The sequence below is a fragment of the Panthera onca genome, chromosome B3 (genome assembly GCF_046562875.1).
Source record: "Panthera onca isolate mPanOnc1 chromosome B3, mPanOnc1 haplotype 2, whole genome shotgun sequence".
NCBI classification, from domain to species: Eukaryota; Metazoa; Chordata; class Mammalia; order Carnivora; family Felidae; genus Panthera; species Panthera onca.
The window spans coordinates 126,620,280-126,642,518 of NC_138344.1; the positions used below are offsets into that span (position 1 = coordinate 126,620,280).

The 22,239-nt window shown below is 38.4% G+C and overlaps 1 protein-coding gene across 1 annotated transcript in view; it reads left to right on the forward strand.

Moving 5' to 3' along the window:
* The window catches only part of LOC144616521 (uncharacterized), a 280,197-nt gene extending 258,230 nt beyond the window's left edge, over window positions 1–21,967 (forward strand). Inside the window, exons 5-6 of the mRNA XM_078447662.2 lie at window positions 7,781–7,910; window positions 21,797–21,967. Of these exons, the coding sequence (XP_078303788.1) occupies window positions 7,781–7,873 (93 nt within the window). The 3' untranslated portion in view covers window positions 7,874–7,910; window positions 21,797–21,967. The remainder of the gene's footprint in view (window positions 1–7,780; window positions 7,911–21,796) is intronic.
* Window positions 21,968–22,239: the final 272 nt, after the last annotated feature.

Genomic DNA, 22,239 nt, shown 5'->3' on the forward strand with positions numbered 1-22,239 from the left:
GAAATTCAGTAATTAAAAAGAACAGTGCTGAATGTTGTTAACACACAGAAGTCAAGATGTCAAATAGTCATGTGGGAACATTAAAAGAAATTGGGTTCAGTTTAAATCACTAAGGTGTTTGGCGTAGGCTTTATAATTTATTCAGATTTTTCTGGTCTCCCAAATTTAGCTTGAAAACATGTTGAAAGGGATGTAATTTTTCCCCATAACTTTCTGTTCCCATTTGGAATGCAAATTATTCCAGAGCAGCATCGTGCACGATACTGTAATTCTTTCACTTCTCCCTGCCCAACCACAGAGAATAGGAAGCCATGTTACCAAGATTTGTTAACTTTCTCCAGAGTTTGGGATGCGGTGGATTTTGAGAGGACCAGTGCAAAAATAGCAGGACCACAGGAATGGCTGTCTGAACTTCCATTTCTCAAGTTTGCTTCCTGATACCAGAATTTTTATTACTTTTCTTTCATCTTGATGGAGGGCCTGGGTGACTGACAGGCCCGCATCAGATGGATGTCTCATAATTTACAAGCTGTCATTTCTTTTTTGTAAGCAGCACCTTTTGTTAGGGATGATAAAACACATCCCTCTGAGATTTGATTTTTTTTTTTTAATTCAAACTGGAGGAGTGAAAGTTTCCCATGGTTACAGCTATTGTTATCAAATTTTTTAATGCCAGTCTTGGTATGGTAAAGTCTCTAGTCCCTGGGAGGGTAGTTGAGAGGTCAGTATCACAGTCTGTCACTGTGAGGCAACCCCAGCCTGTTCATTATGAAAAATCAGAAAGACTTTTCTTTCCTGCCCGTCGAATTGCTTTAAGAGAGCTCTGCATATTTTTCAGCTCTTTATTCAGGTAGGAAGACCTCTTTACTCTTCACTACCCAGGGCTTAGAGACCCTAAGAAGGAGATATAAGAAGAGCATTCATTGGGACTGTTGGTTTTGATGAGATAGATAAAAAGATCATGATGAATTGAAGGGGTGAATTTACTTTTACTTTAAATTTGTGAAAAACAGAACCAACGACACACTGCTATTAGTTTCTTAGTGGTAAAGTCTGACTGAGCACCAGATATGTGCCATTTACTGTGCCAACGTTGGAGGACAAGTGAATATATCTCATTTTCTATCCTCAATGAGTTGCGGCTTGGGTTAAGAAGTACAAGAGAAAAACGTGCAGATACTAACTGTAAAAAAAAGAGTACATGCAGTTAGAAATGTGTCGATAAAGATTAATAGGAATGCAGATGAGGGGGAATCTAATTCTCCCTAAGGCTTATGTTGAGAAAATCTGGAGCAAACAAGGTTGGGCTTTGGAGGGTAGGTAGAAGTTCACCAGACCCACAAGAGACAAAGAGAATAACGGGGAAGAGGAAGGAGATGGTGAATGCCAGGGAGTTGTCCTGATAACACAGCCTAAGGCACAGGTGAGCAGGGCAGAACACAGTTGTGCAGAAGCCTGTGTTCACCATACCAGTGTATATAAGGAGACATGATGGCAAGTAAGATTGGTCAGGACACTTTCCCAAGGGGGTGTGTTCTAAAGGGCCAGACAGAGCATAAGCTGATTTTTGAACGCGGAACAACGTGGGGAAAAGGCAAGAAGGCTTTCCACACCATATGAGAATAAGACATTTCTATCTTTTTGGAAAAGGAAAAACCCACCAGGCAGGATTTGAACAGAGAGGCCTTAAGATAGCAAGGAAAGAGATCAGAATGTTTCAAATGCTGTGATTAAAGAGTATGAGCTTTATCTTGCTGGGAGCAAGGCAGGGGTAATTGCAGGAGGATTTATGCAAAACTCTTACAGGGAGATACATCTGGCAGAGTGTGGTGGTTTGGAGGGAAACATGGGAATAAGCCAGTGGCTCAGCACAAGCTCTTAGTTCCAAGGTGAAGTGATCAGGGCTGCAATGTGGGCTGTGGCTGGGACAATGGGGTCACGCAGTGGCCATCAGGAATGCCCTGTGAGATGCATCATAAGTTCTTACTCTTCACCCCTTCCACTAAACCCTCCAGTTCTCCAGTTCCCTCCAGTTCTGTGAGTGCCAGGCCAGGAGAGATCTCAGACACAGTCTGTAGCAATTCTACAGATGAGCCCCACCCTATTTGCAGTTACTTTTTCCTGCACAGATTTCCACCAGATCTTCTGTGTTTGGAGAATGAAATAGAAGAGACCAGCAGAAGCAGCTTGTTCGACCTACAGTGGTTATAGAGGAGATGGTGAACACTTTCACGTTCATTTGCTTTGGCAGTGGGAATTTTTCCTCCTGTTCCTCTGCTCCACCAGAGAGCAGATGAGTGTAGCTGCTACGAAGACATTAAACACAGGCCCTCCTTTCCTGACACTCTGCCCCAGAGAAATGGAATCCTCCTTCTGCGTGGCCTCAGCTTTCTCTGCTCTGCTCACATGAGTACTTAGAAGGAAAAAAACACCAGGGGGTGGAGGGGGAAAGTGGGGCTGATATTCTGAGCACCGTGGGGGAGAATACTGCTGAATAATTCACTGATAATGCAAGCAGGCTCCAACTGGCAAACAATTCCCTTTCATACAAATGATTTATCTGAAAATTAAAAAGTCTAAATGAAATCAAAATAGCAGTATTAATTTACAGAACTCAGAGTGTGAATTAGAGGAAAGCATTTAATATGTATACCAGGAGAGCATTGTGGGAATGGAACTAAAATAGTACAATTTAAACTTTTTTTTTTAATCTATGGGCAACTGCCATTTACATTCAATTCAATCTGGAAATTAGGTTGCAATGATATATAGAGGCTATTAAGGTGTAGATAGTAGGGCTATATTCTGGTTCCCAAGAACCATTAATTGAATTGTTTCTATGATAATGGATAAATGTTGAATAGCTTTGCACAGAAAGACAAAAAATAGATTTCCTGTGATCCATTTTATACTCAACCCAAAGTATTGGACAAAACCAACTAAAGGCATTTAGCATTTATTCAGTCTCTTTAAGTCCCCATCCTAAAGGTAACATTTCAGCCACTTTTCTAAATGATGATAAATACTTGAAGCCAAGATACCCAAAGGATGGAATTATTTTATCAAAGATTTTCCTCATAGAATCACCACCTTAACATTCTGTCAAAGGTGAATGGCCAAGGCAGAATTGAATTACGTTACCTAGGCAAGAGAAGGAAAGGAGAAGATAATATGTGGAAGATTTGATGCTCTCTCTAATAGGCTTTTCCTTTCCACCACAGTTGGGTTATCTGTTTTCCAGAAATCAGCCAGAGGGGTATGTGTGAGGGAGAGTGAAAGCTCGCACACATGTGCTGAATGCATAACGTGCCCTAAAACCACTTAAGATTTTTTTTTTTTTGGATAATTAGAATTTCTGTAAAGTCTAGTTGGCCTCCTGGTTTAGCATAGGGCTGAGAAAAATAAGTAAATATGTATTATAAAAGGTAATGCAAATTTATATGATATGTGTGTAGCAATAAAATAAATTCAAATGGCTGCAAGGTTTCATTTGAGCACCCCTATGAAAATTCAATAGCTTTCCTGAAACCTTTCCCATTCATTTCTGAATGTGAAATTGGCTCTAGAATTCTCATGCGAAGCAGGCTCCCAAGTGATATTCTTGGCACTTACACATTTAGCACCTAATGGAATCCAAAAGTGAGACAGCACATGAAAATGAGAAAGTATGCCAAAATAAGTTCAAATAATGGCCACATCAATGAAAATCACAAAAGCTGAGCATTATGCTGAGATTAAGAGTTGGCTAAAGTACTTGTCTGTTTTATAGAAAAGATTATGATTTTTTTAACTAAAATAATTTTCCTTTCCCGTTTCCCTATCTCTTATCATCAGACTATACCAACAAATTAAGTTGCCCTGTTGGGGTTATCTGTAGACCTTTGGTGCCTTCATTTATATGCACAGTAAGGTGTGAGTAGCATTGAAATAGTGTGTTCTGTCTGCTTCCCCCAATTGTCTACATAACTCTGACCCTTTCTTCCTTTACTTCTTTGCTCAAATGTCACTTTTATAGTCTTTGAGCAACAGTCACTCCTACGCATTGGCCAGAACGCATAGAGTGGTCTGTTTTCCCACTAGCATTATCTAATGTATATTTCTGTACTCAAAATTTTGTATTTATTCTCTGATTCCTGCCATCCCAACCATAATCTTTGTCAGAGATGGTATTTAGAATTGCTTCTTGCACATAGTAGGTACTAAATAAATACTTGTTATGTGAACTAGTTTTTCTTAGAAAGAGCTGACCCCAGGAAGTTTTCATAATCTTTGTTCATGATTGACAAAAATGTCAGTTCTGGCCGATAACGATTCCAAGAATTAAGTACCACAAATAAGTTAAGAGGGAGTAATTAAAAAGTTTAATTTTCTAACTTTCTGAGGCCTCCAATTTTGTGGAGAAAAAAGGGCCAAATGTATAGTTCATTATAATTTAAATTTTGAGGGACCCCAGACTTCTGTGGCATCAGTAGAAATCTGTTGTCTTCACTTCGATGGGGACTATTTTTTTAATTTTATTTTTTTAAATTTACATCCAAATTAGTTAGCATATAGTGCAACAATGATTTCAGGAGTAGATTCCTTAATGCCCCTTACACATTTAGCCCATCCCCCCTCCCACACCCCCTCCAGTAACCCTTTGTTCTCCATATTTGTGAGTCTCTTGTGTTTTGTCCCCCTCCCTGTTTTTATATTATTTTTGTTTACCTTCCCTTATGTTCATCTGTTTTTTCTCTTAAAGTGATAAGGACTATTTTATAGATATATTTCAAGGCCTGCATAAGAAACTGATAGAAATGAAGGAGTAGGTGGTATTTTTAATACTGTTTTTATTTTAATCTATGACATTGAAGGAGACAAGATTTGCAGAGCAGCAGTGTAGATGGTGTCCTCGTTCAGAGTTATAGACCATGATTTTGATACACTAGGGCAAAGCACTCTGGACTTGATAAAAGTGACTACACCATTTTAAAGTTGTTAATGGCCAAGGAATATGAGCAGGTATATGATAAGGCTTAGGCATATTTTCTCTTTCTCAAGACACACACACTCACACATACATAAGACTTAAATAAACCCATGGATGAACAACTGGGATGGCAAAATATGAGTAAAAATTAAAACAGAAGATGTGAATTTAAGGATTTTCAATTGTTCTTAAACATCTTCAAGATTGTTGAGATGCTAAGACGAGGGTTAACTTCTATTGTTTCACTCACTCAATAAACATGTGTATGTATTCTGTCCATTGCCAGCCCATGTGCATGATGTAGGTAAAACAAAATACACCATACAAACACAGCCTCTGCTCTCATGAAACCTACATTCTTGTGGGAAGCAGTAAGACCAAATGGATTAGAATAGAATTTTAATATAAAATTTCATATACAATTATGGGGAAGAATAATTTAGCTTAAATGAGGAATGTGATCTTAAGAAATGAAATATATTTCTTGTGAAGAATTGAGTTCTTCATCGCTAGAAATATCACTAGAAATATTTGAATAGCAGCTCATGAGTGGCTTTAGAGACATTCTGTGGAAAAGCTTACTATATCAGAGGGAGGATATATTTGACAACTCTTAAGCTACATTCCAACTCACAAATTTCTGCAATTCAGAATTCCAGGGGCTCACTACCTATGGTAGGAGTGTTCCGTTTATTAAGTATGTTAGGTAGTGGTGGGAGAAATTTGCAATCATATTAGTTGCCTAAGTAGTCCCTAGAGAGTCTGCCACCCAGTCTCTCTCCCGTCATTACCACAGAATTTATAATATAATCTGCAAATTGGCAGGTGTGGTTTTGATTGGCTTTGTAGAAGGCAGTCTGCCTCTCTCCATCACAGTTGTTCACATGATTGCATTTGCCCCGTCCCCACCTTGTGACTGCTCTCCCTAAAAAAAATCCAGCAAGAAAGTTTTCCACTGACTTCTTAGAAATATTAGAATTAAGTGGCTTGTGGCAGTCTTCCAGGGCTATGGCTTTGGAGTATTCTTTATAGTACAGAATTTTAATTGGAGCCTATTTGATACGATCTTAGATTTACATTGTGCATCTACATCCACTTTATTGAGGCCCCGGACAAATGATGCCCAGCTTTATTTGTGACAATTTCCAGAGGGATAGTCTGCACAATGCAATTTGATAACCCTTAATAGGTGATAAATGTGGCATTGAGTTGAGTTTACATAGCACACCTGGAATAGGGAAGCCACACAGCTGTTAACAGGTGTGAACACTTGTTTACCGGCGTCACTGGCGTCTGCTCATTTGAGTCAGCCTCCTAGGTTTACTAGTGCTGCTAAATGAGTCAAACTTATCTTAATAGCAGTGTTGCCAGTGTCTGTGCTTCCCAGCATCATTTAATGTAGAAGAAATCAGCATGATTGAGAAGTGACTTGCTCGCAGTTCATCTCAGTTTGACCTTCCCGGGACTGGGAACTTGGTTTCCCGGGCACATTATCTGTCTGCTCTGGGGTTTCTGCCAAAGAAGAGAGTCTGCCATCCTGGCAACACGTTTACAACGATCAGACCTTGCCGGAGGGAAGTGTTCGTGAATTGGAAAACTGCCTGAATTTATCCAAGAAGAAAGTTCAGAGAAGGGAAACAAAGGGGACTTTTTCCCCGGAGCATTTTAGAGCATGTTCTGCGTTAGATTCATCTGGCAGGGTTCAAAATCGATAGTCTCTCCTGGGTAAGTGTTTTCTTTATGACCGCTCTACCTGTACACCTTGGGGGATTAGGGTTTCGTGTTGGTTACAGGACTTAAACTTTAAGCTTTTAGAGAAAAAGTATGCTCAAAGCGCCTTGATACCCATTCTTGTAGCTGTGTTATAAACGTTGCAGGTATTGAGACGATTTGACAGTGTTGGGGTTTTCTTTGACAACCAACACAGCCAGTACCTGGTTCTCTTCTGTTGGTGAGGAAAGTGACCCAGACTCGAATGTGAACTGCCGTTGGGAAAGGTTTCAACATACGGATATGGAATGCTTCAAGCTAAGCCAATTTGTCCTCAGTTGAGAGGAGGGTGCACAACAGGCTCAGGTGGAATTGGGGTCGTGAAGTTGCAAGACATGAAGGATGAGGAAATAGAGGACAACATCTGTAGTGAAGCATAATTAAGGAACAGAGAACAGTACAGAATGAGAACACATGGCTAAGAACAAGCCCTATCTGCTTGTGACAATCTTCTGTACAATACTTTCAATCATGTAGGTTTCACTAAAGCCAGAGAAATCTTCCCCCGCCAAGTAAAAACAATAAAAAATTTTATCCATATTATTAGAGATGATTGTTATGAATAATGAAATCAGGCAGTGATTTGGCAAAAAGCACAAAAAGGTTGAATATATGATGGAGGCCCTAAGAGGGAACCAGGTTTCTTAACCAAATGTAATTTTATTATCTTTGTGCCATTTCTTTCTTGGTAATGTTTACTAATCCTTTATGCAGTGTTATTTTCCAGTGTTATTACAATCACCAAAGATGGTTAAGAAGATCAAATGTTAGAACTGATTTTTAAAAGAACAGGCATTTGCTTTTGTTCTCAAGCCAAATTTAGCATCCTTTCATGTTCTTTATAATTAGTATCTTGGCTCAGAATACAGCCACGCATCCCCTGAATGTGTCAGATGCTGGTGTCACTGTGAAAGAGATAGGCAGGCCTCAGCTTGAACGAACTATACTTGGGGATGGCAAGGTTCTTGTAGAGAAGTGACATCGTATGTTGACTCTTAACTGGAAATTCCTTACCCAACTTATATCTCCTTTGTCTTTCAGTTAATGTTGGAGTGTATAAACAAAGCTCACCTATTACATTGGCAGCAGAGCACCCTTTCTCCTTCTGGAAATGACTACAGTCTCAGCGAGTAGTTGAGCAGTTACCAGCACCCCCGCATGGCTTTTCCAGGTACTAATTAATCCGTTTTGGAAGGTAACAGCAGAAAGGTCCCAGGGGAGTAGGTTGGGAGTCTGTTGCGCTGAGCGACTGAAAATCAGATTGGCTTGTAGAAATAGAGAACTTTTAAGCCATAGAACATCTGTAGATTACACAATATGTGTTTGTTGTTAATTTGCCAGTACACATCTTTCTGACTTTTCCACTGATATGTTTCTTCCTTACATAATATTGAAGGAAGGAAGAATAATGGTAGAATTTAAGCACATTTCTCTCGCTTAATCTCGAATTTAGGGTCCAGAAAAAGTTAGGGTACATGTAAATACGTAAGAGGAAAGTCTTTCATGTTAAAGAAAATAATATATATAGTTTTCCTCTGGTTTTATAAAAGAAAGGTCATTTGTATTAAAGTAAAATGCAGATTTAGGAAAGGTTTTTCTATTAAGAGACCTCAAAGGGACCATCACTGTGACATTTACCTCAGTTTCCTTTCTACCCTTACCACCGTGCTTGCCTCTTACCTCTGTTTAGTCACGAATCCAATTATCTTTACTGAATTCCTTTAAAATCATCTGAGAAAGGCCAGCATTTTAGCAAAATCTTCCTCTTGTTGTCATTTAATGAGATTTCCCCATCCTCCAAGCTTCCTATTTATTATACTTTTGCTTCCTGGAATAGACTGTTGATTGTTCGAGTCACAGCGACAGACATTGCGAGGAGAGCTTTCCAGTTTTGGGGTACATCTCTTCCCCCAGTTCTAGTTCAGTTTCCAGCTGAGAAATAAGACTCATCTACAGCATATTAAGAATAGAGAAAACAAACAAATCTCTTGAGCTGAGATGATTGTCTCCTAAAAAAAGGAAAGTAATTTGAATGAAGAACCTTTGACCTTTCCGTCTAACTGCCCAAAAAAATTTAGGTTGAGGATCTGCTCCAGGAAGAGAGCTATCACCATATTTAACTATAGCATAATATAAACTAGATGTGATAGGTAGAGAGGAGATTAGCAAAGTCTGTGAAAATTTCTTTCTGTGTCCCATTGTTTTTGTATGGCCCAGCAAACATTTGTTTACCACACATTTACTCTTTTTAATTTTCTTGTGAATTGTCTGCCTTCTCTTTTAAGTCCCAGACCTCTAACTCTTTCTCCTTAGCCCTGGAAGGCATATGAACGTCAATTTCCTGATTGCCTGTGGGCCTCATTTTTCTTATGGAATCCCAGTACATACATATTTTCCTTGTATTTTCTTCTGTTAATCTGTCTCATGTCATTTTAACTCCTACACCAGCCAGAAGAACCTTAAAGGGTAAAATAAACATTTTTCCTCCCCAACATCTGTTAGGGCATGAACAACTTTGAAAATATGTATTACTTTATCTACAGAACTCATTATTATTTATTAAGTAGTTATTATATGTCAGACACAATTCTCATCATTTATTTGTACTATCCTAATTTTATTTACACAATAATCTTAGGAGATCAATTATTACTTTAATTTTTATAGATCAAGAAAATTAACTTCAAAAAGGTTAGGTAATATGATGGGTTATAAAGCTGTTAAGAGCATATGTTTTTAACCACTATGCTATAAGATTTAGAGATTTTCAGAATATTCAGGCTAGGAGATATTTCAGACATTATTTTTCCACATTACACGAATTTCTACAAATTGCATAAAGCTGAACCTGGCATGTTAATGACTTGCCTACGATTGTATAAACAGCTATACCTCCTGGATCCTAGTCCAGAGTAACAGCTTTAGCAACATGATTTCACTAATTTACCTATTCACATAGTTCAGTGTTGTGATAGTCCACAGTTTTGGTTAGTCCATACTGACACACACATATTTTCTCTTCTCCCAAAGTAAAGTTCCTAATGGTATTTTCTGTGCATATATTTAGAAAAGACAATTCTGTGACTAACAGTCTTTTTTCTTCCAATTTGAACAAACTGAAACTCATTATGTGAGTGAGTCACATTTTGCAGGGACTAACACTACTTGAAACTCTGACTCCTGTTTGTCTTGAAATCTTTATACAGAGGAGTAAGACCTTATCTACAGCATGTATCAGATAGGCTCTTCTCTCCATTCCATGCCTGTAAGTCCCCCCAACATTTGTATCTTTCTCTCCCAAATTTTTGTCGGTCTCAGATAGGGCTGACTTAGCAGTGGCTCATAATCAGATAGAGTAGTAAATGTTATTAACTGAAGAATACAAAGTTCCAGAATTTTTCCTCTTTGATTAAAAGAAAGAAAAAAATGCTTGAACAAAGATTCTCAAAAGGTTAATATTGGTAGTATTTTGTGGCATCTGTATACTTTTAAATTTTTTATTATTTTAGAGACAGAGACAGAAAGAGACAGTGTGTGTGAGTTGGGGAGAGGAGCAGAGGGGGGTGAGAGAGAGAGAGAGAGAGAAAGAGAGAGAGAGAGAGAGAGAGAATCTTAAGCAGGCTCCACGTGGACACAGGGCTCAGTTCCATGAGGTCATGACCTGAGCCGAAATCAAGAGTCCAACACTCAACCTACTGAGCCATCCAGGTGCCCCTGTATACTTTTTTATTCTGTTCTTCCAGATGTGTGATATCATGTATTGCCAGTTATGAGAATTATGTATCCTTGTTAATATAATATATACTCACTTGGAACCAATGAAATCAATCATATATGCATTTAATCACTAAATAATCCATTTTGTCTTTCTCACAGGACACTATATTAGTTAGGAAAGGTTGGGTTTTTCCAGAGTAACAAATTACCCTCCAAATCTCATTATATTCTTACCACAAATCTAAAGCACATTTTGAAAATGGAGGGTGGCTTTGTTCCATGTTAGACACTCGGAAAGTTGGGCACTTGTAGGTTCTACCATCTTAGGTTACTGCCAACTTGTGGCTTCCAGGTTGGCTGCGGCAGGAGGAAAGAAAATGAGAAAAATGCACACCTACCCTAAATTACCTCAGACTGAAAATAGCATCCGGCAGCTCTGCTCACATCCCACTGCTAAATGACTCACATGGCCCCGGCTAACAGCAAGAAGGACTGACGAGTAGAGGGAAACACGTGACCTATTTGGCACACTGTTGAGTTGTTTCCATTGGTGACTGAGTAATGGCTAAAAGCATAGGGTTTAGAGCCTGACAAATACAGTTACATTGATCTCAGGCTCTGCTATTTACTTACCTGGGTAAATTTTGTGATCCTTCTATTTCATCTTCTAAAAATGGAAATAACAATTTTCACAGAGTTTTTGTGATCTTTAATGGAATGACACACATACAAGTGTGTAGCACAAGGCGTCTGTTACATAATAAGAACTCAGTAATAATTCTGTAATTTTAAAAATCACGGAATCTACTCCCTAAACCAAAAGCACACTGTATACACTGTATGTTAGCCAACTTGACAATAAATTATACTTAAAAAAATAACAAAAATTCATTTGACAAATAATTAGCCTCACTCACTTGAGAGCTAAGGACTAGAGGAAGGCAACAAAGGAAATAAGTCACCCGCCTGCATGGAAATCTTGGTAAATCAGAGAAGAAATAACATCCTTACAGATTTAAAACTTGTATCTGAAGGTTTTTTTTCCCTCCAATAGCTTTTGGAGGTTTCCTATCAAAAGAATAAAAAGAAACGTTAACTTGCTTCAAAGGAAGAAAATAACAAAACAAAAAGTTCCTTAAGCATGTTTAAAAAGAGCCACAGGCTCTGAAACAAAGCTTTTCAATCTCAGAAAAAAATCATAAATTAATAGAAGTGAAGATATGAAAGGGTCCCGCTTTCTATAACTGGACTCGGTTTATGTGGGGAGTGTGAGACGTTGGTGGCATTTATTGGTATGCTTGAAAAAAAGATGAACTATTTCATTTGCAAAAGTGTCATATAAGTTTGTCTCACATGCTGCTAAATTATACAGTTATTAATAATAAAATTCAGTGCTGTCAGAAATCTGCTTGTAAGGATGGGGACTTTTTTGAATCTCATCATAATTCAAGGCTGGGCTATTGACCCTAAGCTAAATTCTCCCATCCTAAAAAGCAAACCAGAATGAAAACCTAATAATAATGTGTAAAAATAGAGGGAAAGGAGAATTGGCAGCTCTGAAACCATGATGTTTTCTAACACCATAGATTGAGTTACACAAACTTCATAATTAGCCTTTAGAAGAAAATCCAGGTCAAAATTTAGCCCAATTAACCTCTTGAGTGTCTCATTAATCAAAACCTGCTTAAGGTGATTTTTTTATTCTAAGTACAATGTGATGTGAGATACTCTGTGTTTATAAATCCCCAGTGTTCCTGTAACAGTGTCATAGCAGTGGGTGTTAGTTTCTGTCTTTGTTTTCTTTTTATTTGGTTGGCTTTGGCTTTGTGTATTTCTTTGCTCTATCTTTCAAGATGTTTATGAGGAGAGAATTACCTACCCATTACATGGTGTGTACCTTTCCGCTTACTAGTCCACTGCTTTAGGAAATATGAGATACATAGAAAAAGGGAAGTTAGTTTAAATTTAAAATGTGTAAGTCATGGTAGACAAGCAGCTCAGAGATCGTATCAATGCTATTACAGTCACTGACAGATTTGAAGAAAGAAAGAAAAAAAAAAAAGAATCAGATCAGGACAATTGAAATCTCTTGCCTCCATTCTGCCCTAACATATATTCAGTTAGATTGGACTGAAACAGTAATTGCAGAAGTTTCTCAATCTGTCCATCACTTTACTCAACAGTAGCCACAAGGATAAAAATGACTCATCTATAGGTCATGATAATTTTAAAAGAAAATGTGTTATGGTGCATTGTGGGTAAAATATGCAAATTATAAAGACAGCAGAGATAATTAAATTTTCTCAAATCAGAATAAAATGACCTTCTTTGATTGAACCCCTTTTCTGGGGGAGACAAACTCGCCGCATTCATTGTTATAAGAGCATGCCTGGTAATAAAGTCAAGCTTGACAGATGAGGAGATTAGGAAGCCTGAGGATTTATAATAAGAAAAAAAAAATGAACAAATAGATTGAGGCAAAGAAGATGCTACATTCATGATATATGCCACCTTTCCTCTATATTATTTCAGTTGTTTTGATTATTCACAGATACTGTTAATTAAATCTAGCAGATAATAGTGTAAAAGTAAGCAAAGTTAGGTCAGAACAAGTGATAATGCTTATTAACTAGAGGGAGACCTGTGATAATAAGTATACTTTTAATGAAAATAGGTGTGCCTTTTTTTTTTTTTTTTTTTTTGCAATTTACATTTTCACTGTGACCTGACATCTACTAAAATGTTTGGGAATTCAGAAGGACTCAGTGAATATTTGTTGAATCAATGACTAAATAAAAGGATAAAATAAGTCATTATAGTATATTGATTCTATTTCCCATTCCAGACTCAATGTAAATGCCTATGCAATGTTAGTTACCAGCTGAACACCACCCAACTTATTTTTCTTTAAACTAGGTAGATTTGTGTGTGAATTATTGGGCTTGGATGGATTAAAGTGAAGATTTAAACTTGTATTTGATCTCATTTGGGTACCAGATATTTTAAAACCAATCATCTGCCTATGCTGTCTACTGCACTGATTCTCTTTGTTTTAAGTTATAACTGGAGGTGGTGTGTTTGCACACACGTGAGTGTGCAGGTGCACGTGTGCACTCACATGCATGTACGAATGCATGGTTTCCCTGACAAGACTACTTTTTACTTGGCAAAGCTTTTTTACTGCTGGGCAAGCCTACCTGCGCCGTAATCAGGAGATTAATTTGGCTTTTAATGTCAGCAATATGACTGTGAAATGAGCTTTGGGTTATAAATCAGTGTTCGTATTCAGAATCACCAATTAGAAGATCTATGACTTTGAGACAGTAATTTTAATTCTTTGGGTCATGTTTTTCTTGTCAAAAATAAGGAAGTAATCTCGACTCTCAGTACTGTCCACAGCTATTCTGAGATACAAAGAAAGTTTAGGCTCTACCGGGCTATGAGATGTGTGAAAACTTCTCTACGTTAGCCGCCAAGATTTCGTTCAGCTTATTTGAAGAACAGTTCTACTGGATCTAAGAAAACATCTCGTCCTATTTATACCCGGTGCTTTGCACATGAAGTTAAAGGGGACAAGGCTATGTGGTGGCTCTGTACAAAGCAGGGGATCTTCCTCTGTCACCCCATTTGGTGATAACCACAACCTCCCAAACCTGTCTCTCCTTTTAGCCACCTCTTTCCAAAGGTGTACAGTGTAGGAAACCTTCCTGATTCAAAACGACAACGATAAATCCAGGAGAAATAAAAAGAACTCAGAATCTGATGATGCAAATTAAATGTCAAGATAAATCCAGAGAGGGGCTGGGAAGGTTCTACTTACCATGGACATTTTGGTATCTTTTTTGCACATGATTTCCTTTCCTACAGGTATGATAACTTGGATATCATGGTTCTGGTAGTTCACTTCCATTTGTACTGTGCTCTCCCATATCTACCACTTCATTTCAGCCCTGAATAGCTCACTTTTCTTAGCCCACATGCAGCTCTTTAGCCAGGAATAACCACCGACCTTCATAGAATCCCATTTAGCTGGGAACACTGTGACATGATGCACAGACATCCTCAGAACTCACCTTTTCCTAGTGTTTTTCTGAAATACTGACCTACTAAGCTCCCCCTACCTGTGTCCTTCCTTCTATCCATTGCTAAATCTTTAGTATGTTCTTAGTCTCCGTTTTTTAAAGGGCATGCCTTTTTTTAATGCTAATTTCCTTCTCGAGTTTCAACATACTATACTTAGTTACCATTTCTGACTGAAACTGCATTTCATCTTTAGTTTGCTGTCTTTTTAATTCACTCCATTACGCTCACTTTGCCCCCAATCATATATATCCTATTTTCAAGTCCCTCTCCACTGATCTGTGCTACAAATTCCCAACTGTTTCTAGCCTGAGTCTGACCTGAATTAAGTCAGTTCTGCCTGATTGATTTTGAGCTTGAATATATTCTTGTTGATGAAGTTGAGGACATTTAATTATAAATAAAAGAGGTCACCTAATGAGCAAATTAGCAAAAAGGAATTAATTTCTTTCTAAGATGTTAACACAAAACTAGTCCTGAATAATATTATTATAAATATATTTTGATGACTATAAATTGGACATTTTTACTGTTGATATTGATAATTTAAAAAGTATATAATTTCTGAGCGCCTGGGTGGCTCAGTCAGTTAAGCATCTGACTTTGGCTCAGGTCATGATCTCACAGTTAGTGGGTTCGAGCCCCATGTCGGGCTCTGTGCTGACAGCTCATAGCCTGGAGCCTGCTTCAGATTCTGTGTCTCCCTCTCTCTCTGCCCCTCCGCCCCCCACTTGCATTCTGTCTCTCTCTCTCTCTCTCTCAAAAATAAACATAAAAAATTAAAAAAAAAATAAGTATATGATTCCTTGAAGACAAGGTCTAGGCATTATTATCTTTATATCCTCAATAGTATAAATTAGTTAGGTTATCAGACAGTTCTTATATTCTGTCTTCAACATACCTTGGATAGTTGTATCTATCTTCTTAGCTTAGTTGGGTCATGTTGACTTCACAAAGCTACCAGTCTTGATTTAACAATGGATCCTACCTAATAAATTGCATTATTGAGCTCTTATGCCAAGTGTTTTTCTAAGAGATTTTAGGCAATTGGCTAGTTGCTTGCCATTGTCCTGCTCCTTTTTACTTCTACATTTCCCACCTAACCTTGTTATGTGACTACATTATAGCAGTTAGAATGTTGTTGGAAATGATGTATGCACTTCTAAACCCTGCCCTCAAAGGTACAATTTCCATATATTCTCTCTCTCCTCTTTTTTATCAGTGAGTGAGATGCAAAAAATAGGGGGTGGACCTTGAAGACCTGAGGGATGACAGTGTCACTAGATGGAAGGACCTTGGGTCCCTGAATAAGTGTTTAAAGCACATCCACTCCATTCCCCAACCTGCATTGAACTATAAAGTGAATGAAAAATAAACCTGTATTGTGTTAAGCCACTGAGAGGTCTGGGTGATTTGTAAGAGCAGTTGGCCTACTCTAAACATAGCACTCGAAAATGTTAAATCACTTAACTGTCATAGCAAGGCTTTGAGGCAGGATTAGATTTAGGGAAAGCTGAGGAATTCCTGGAGGGATTTGAGAATGCTAATGGTAAACAGAAGCAAATGAAGCATTCACCTTGTAGAGAGACTAATACCTACGGGTGGTCCTTGAACAACACAAGTGGGGCAGGGGAGCTGGGGCGCCGCCTCCCCATGCAGTTAAACATTCACGTATAACTTGACTTCTCAAAAACTTAACTACTAATAGCCTGTTGACTGGAAACCTTATTGATAATTTAAACAGCTGATTAATACATATTCTGTATGTTATATGTATTACATACTGTTTTCATACAATAAAGTAAGCTAGAGAAAAGCAAATCATAAGGAAGAGAAAATACATTTACAGTTCTTTACTGTATTTATCAACACCAAAAATGCATATATTTTTTGAAAAACAGCCACATACAAGTGGGCCCGTGCAATTCAAACTCATGTTGTTCAAGGGTCACCTGTGCTTCCAAGGTAAAGTATGCCACTTATGGCATAGCGTCTTATGCACAGAAGGTACAACAAAACGGAGTTGAAAGTACATAAAGTAGCCCAGTAGCGGGGAAAAGGTACTAAGTTTGGTGTCAGGCAGACCTCTGTTGGAACAGCAACTCTGACTTCTTTGTCCAAAGCTACTTAATCTCTGTCAGACTCATTTCCCTCATTTGTAAAAACATAGCAGTTTTGACCCATAAAGATTGTTGTATTTTTACATGTGTTACATACACATGTTACACACACATGCACAACAATGCCTGTAACAGAGAATCACGCAACAAATGGTCGTGTGATAGATACTATGGTAGTTTAGGGTGAGAATACTGGCTGGATACTCATGGTGAACTGAAGATCAGGCCAGGCATTCTTTTTGACAGAGTCCCTGTTCTGGGTTCATTTGTGCCTCCGAACCCATAGTAATATGTTGAAGTCCTAATGTCCAGTACCACTGTGACCTTCTTTGGAGATAGGGTCTTCCCACCCCCCTGAAGTTTGTTTGTTTGTTTATGTAGAGGGAGGGAGAGAGAGCAGGAGCGTTGAGAGAGACAGAAAGAGAATCCCAAACATGCTCCAACTGTCAATGAGGAACCTGATGAGGGGCTCAAACTCACAGAATTGTGAGTCATGACCTGAGCTGAAACCAGGAGTCGGATGCTGAGCCGGCTGAGCCACCCAGGCACCCCAGAGATAGGGTCTTTACAGATGTAGTCAAATCAAATTGAGATCATTACAATAGGCCCTAATCCAATATGACTAGTGTTCTTATAAAATGGAAAATTTGGTGATAGGCACACATCCAGGGAAAACACCATGTGAACGTGGAGATGGCATCAGCAAGCCAAGGAAAGAGGCTGCAACCAATCGTTCTTTCACAGCTCTCAGAAGGAATCAACAATGATAACACCTTGAATGTATACTTTTAGGCTCCAGCACTGCAAGACAGTGAATTTCTGTCATGTATACCACTTAGTTTGTGATATTTGATTACAGCAGCCTTACCAAATACACACACACACACACACACACACACACACACACACACACTATTTTAAAGACTGAGAAATAGAAGTATCATATACAAAATAAAAAATCTCAAGGCAGTTGGGAAACAGTAGTTGCTAACAGAATAACATACCTTCTGTCTTTACCAGGCCCAGTGAAAGACTAAGCTCTCTGAAGGACATCATAGACAGACAGTGGACCTAGTGTGACACATTCTCTGATTTCCTGAGGGAAAAAGGCTACATATAAAGATTGGTCTCACTAACCTCCTGTGTCCTGTGTCCCTCTGAGAGTAACAAAGAGTAATATTACCATGGCAGGGGTCCCTATTCCTTTGTGCTCTTAAAGTGGTAGAATACTTGATATCCTAGAGAGGTCAGTAAATCATTGCAAATCACAGACATTATGGAAAAATTAAGTGTATATTTCACCTGAGGAGAATATCAGTTCCTTGAAGATTTTGCTTTATGGAACCAGGGACAAAGCTTTGAAGAGAAAGTGCTTAACAAGTTTGCGAAGTTAAAAATAATTTTTAGGAGGTTGTTGTTGGAGGTGTTTTATATTGTTTTTTTATTCCTAAAATTGGTGCGTATGGCGTTAATGCTGGGAAAATCATTGGTAGACTCACTTGTGCTTATTATTGATGAAAGCAGTGGCTTTCCCTTATTGGTTATTGCATAACCCTAGCAACTCGGAAAAGACCATACATAATATAAACTGAAGTAACAAAAACTAACTTAGGAAGCCAGACTAGCCATGATCAATTATTCCCTTTATAGACTTAGCATCCTTCACATTAATATAGATGATGTTATTTGTTGGATTGCTTTTTTTTTTCTCAAATACCCCTGAAAAGGGTCGCCTGGCTGGCTCTGTTGGTTAAGTGTCCAACTCTTGATTTCGGCTCAGGTCGTGATCTCATGCTTCATGAGTTCAAGCCCTGAGTCAGGCTGTGCTTCACGCTGACAATGTGGAGCCTGCTTGGGATCCTCTTTCTTCCTCTCTATTGGCCCTTCGCCCGCTCACATGAATGTGCACACACTCTCCCTCTCTCAAAATAAATAAATAAGAAGCTTTGAAAAAAAACTATTTTGAAAATAGTCTTTGAAAAAAGACTATTTTGCAGATTATATTTATTCAACAAACGTAATCTTATTTTTGAGTATATGTTACTAAATATGATGTATTAAGCAGCTGTAGAGACCCCAGAGTAGTAAATAATATGAATTATTCTCTAAAGTGTTGATCTGACTCTTCAACTTTCAAAACTGTCTTATATTTTTGAGGTGTAGTTTCAAGTGTGTATTAGGATTCTCCAGAGAAGTAGAACCAATAAGATGTGTGTGTCTACATATAGAGAGAGAGTATAAGGAGCTGGTGCACATGATTATGGAGATTGGCAAGTCTGCATCTACAGTGTGGGCTGGCAGGCTCAAGACCCCAGAGGGCCAGTAGTACAGATGAGGTCTGAAGTCAGTTTGCTGGAAAACTCCCTCTTGCACAGAGAGGCAGATCTTTTTGTTCTGTTATGGTCTTGAGCTGATTGGATGAGGACTACTTACATTATGAGGGCAATCTTCTTACTCAAAGTTCACTGATTTAAATGTTAATCTAATCCAAAAAAAAAAAAAAAAACCCCTTCAAGTTGACGCATGAAAGTAGCTATCACAAAATGCCGTAGGATCTTGTACTTTAAGCAGTCAGGGCCAGCCTAATCCTAAACTTCTCTGTTCTTTTCCCACCTCTAGCAGTCTTTGCCTTACCATTGGAACCTTAATATCCCTCTCAATATGCCAGAATGTAGGGTAGGAGCAGCTTATGCCCATTTGAAAAAACCCGATCCTGTCTACTAACCTGGCCTGGAGGAGATACCCTAGTCCCCATACTGTACCCCATACTATTTCTCTTTCTGTTAGTACAAGTTGCTCTTTATTGTGACTGGGTGGAGTCCAGTTCTAACTTCTATCCTCGTTGCCAGGTCCCATGTTTTGAAACTTGCTGAATGCCTCAGTCTCCTCTTGAGGATTGAGGTTTGGGGAGGTGTTTCTCCATAGAATCAATGCCATAGTTTTCAACTTAGCTCAGTGACAGTGTCCCATCAGTGCAATTCTGGGCATGCCATATGAGAACTTCCTGTTTGTTTTATTATTTTTTGTTTTTGAAATTTTTATTTATTTTTGAGGGAGCAAGAGACACAGCGTGAGTAGGGGAAAGGCAGAGAGAAAGGGAGACACAGGATCCGAAGCAGGCTCCAGGCTCTGAGTGGTCAGCACAGAGTCCAACGTGGCGCTCGAACTCACCAACCATGCATGACCTGAGCTGAAGTCGGACACTTAACCAATTGAGCCACCCAGGCGCTCCTCTGTTTGTTTTCTAAATGTCATCAGTGCTTTTCCCTACTTGTTGAGAGGAAACAAAAAGTTATAATCTTTGGTAAGCCATTATAAAATGTTTACCTAAATTTCCTCAGTGAGCTCCTGCAACTCCTCTAGACCTAAGAATCATACACAGGACTCAATGGATAGGTCCAGGCCCAATCAGAACATCTGTCCGGGCCTACTCATCTTGCTTCCCCTGCCAAAATCATGTATTTCCATAGTCTTCCCTTCTTTATCCAGCCTACCACCACATCCCCCCAATTTAATTCCCATTATCTTTGTATTCTAAGCCATTCTTATGTCATTTAGCCTCCCTATCCCCTTGTATTACTTAACCTGACATGCCAGTGTCTTCTGTATGCACTTGATTATACATTCCCTGGGAGAAGTATTCTTGCTACCACTATATGAGATTCCAGCTCTTTCTAGGTAGATCTAAACATGACCTCTTAATGCTTTTCAGAGCTATCAGAGTTGTATTTATCTCACCATTAAAGTTGAGAGCACTGAAAATAATCATCAAACTAGTTTGTGAACTCTCAGAAATATACTAAAAAGTAAAAGTACCAACCCCATGTTGTTCCTTATGGACTTGGGCTTAAGAATGTTGTAATTTCACATATTAGTTCATTGAATCTCTCTAAGCAAGCTTAAACATATACAGACTCCTAAAAAAATAAAAGCTTCTACTGTTAATTAGTTAATGTTCAAAACAAATAAATTGATGGAAAGTAACCCGAGCTTAACAGGTAATAACTTGGAGTAAGATACAGCAAAAAGAAGGCCCTGTCATTTATTTTAAATGGGTGGTTGGGAGACGTGAGGTTTACTCCAAAAGATAGAGCTACTTTGTGTTATGCCTCCTAATTTTACCCATCATAAATTGAGAACCATGCAAATTGCATGACTATTTGTAGAAGAATCTCCTTTGATAGGGATCTAAATAGTGTGACTGACATTGCATCATCGTCCATGATATCCTTTGAAGGGAGAGTGCTCAGCTGTGAGAATTTCCTGTCTTGGGACTAAGGGTGGAGATAAAGAGATAGAGATTACAGAGATCACTACACGCTTCTTTTCTCCTTTCTTTATGGAGCTTGCTGTTATGAGGGCTCAATTTAATTAGGCCATGTAAGTGGAATAAGGGGAATGTGAAGTCACTGTGTTCCCAGTATATTTAAGAAAATTTGCTTGACATACAGAAAAGCGCCTGGATCATAAATGTATAGCTCAACACATTTCCAAAAACTGAACCCATCTGTGAAAACTACATCAAGAAATAGAATATTTCAAGTAGTCCTAAAGTTCTCTTTCTGATCCCTTCCAATTATTATCTGCCCTCAAAATAACGGATATCCTGCCTTCTGACAAAATAGATTTATTTTGCACATTTTCGTACTTTATGCTACATTATCTAAATTTATTGTATTTTAAATTAATACTTTACAGATCTTTCGTGCCTGTATTCTTTTGTTCAACCATTAAGTTTACAAGGCCCATTCATACTGTTGCATGTGTTTTTAGATTGCTCATTCCCATTGCTGTATGATATTTCCCGGTGTGAGTATATCATCATTTATTGATCCATTCTGTTGATGGGTATTTGGGTAGTTTCCAGCTTGGAGTTACTACAAATAATAATGTTGCTATAAACATTTCAGTCCATTATTTGGGGGTGGGGTCATATGTAAGCATTTCTGAAGGCAGAATGAATTTCCCCAGATTTTAATTCTTCTAGATAATCCAAAGGAATTTTAAAACATGAAAAATAAAAATAATATCTATTTTGGCTACATATCTCGCCTATACCATGCCTCATTCTTCTACCCAGTAGAGTAAATATCCTAAGGATTTACACTCTTTCATTTTTTTTTCCTGAATCCTCTTCCAGCTAAAACCAAATGTCAGATTGCCACATTGGGCTCACCGAGATCTCTCACTAAGAATTTCAAGGATGCAAACAATCTAGTAGCACAGGTGAATGGCACTCTCTTGCCCAGGTCAAAAGAACTGATCTGTAATTGAAATGGACAGGCTTTTACACAGCAGAGAAGATTTAGGTAATGAAATCTCCCCATTCTATACTCAGATAGGCATATAGTTTATGAGATACTTTCCAGGAACCTAGGCCCTCATAAATCTATAAATCAATGATACGCTGCTAACATAATTTCATGAATAAGAACTCTCCTCCAATACCGTTAGCTTATTTGCTGGGAGGTTCTAACTAGTGTTACAAGGAGAACAAGCTGGAGTCACCTGTGTTCATTCTTTCCTGAAAATACCACCCAGGTGAAGGTTCACAGACCACAAGCTGGCTGCTTCAACCCTCTT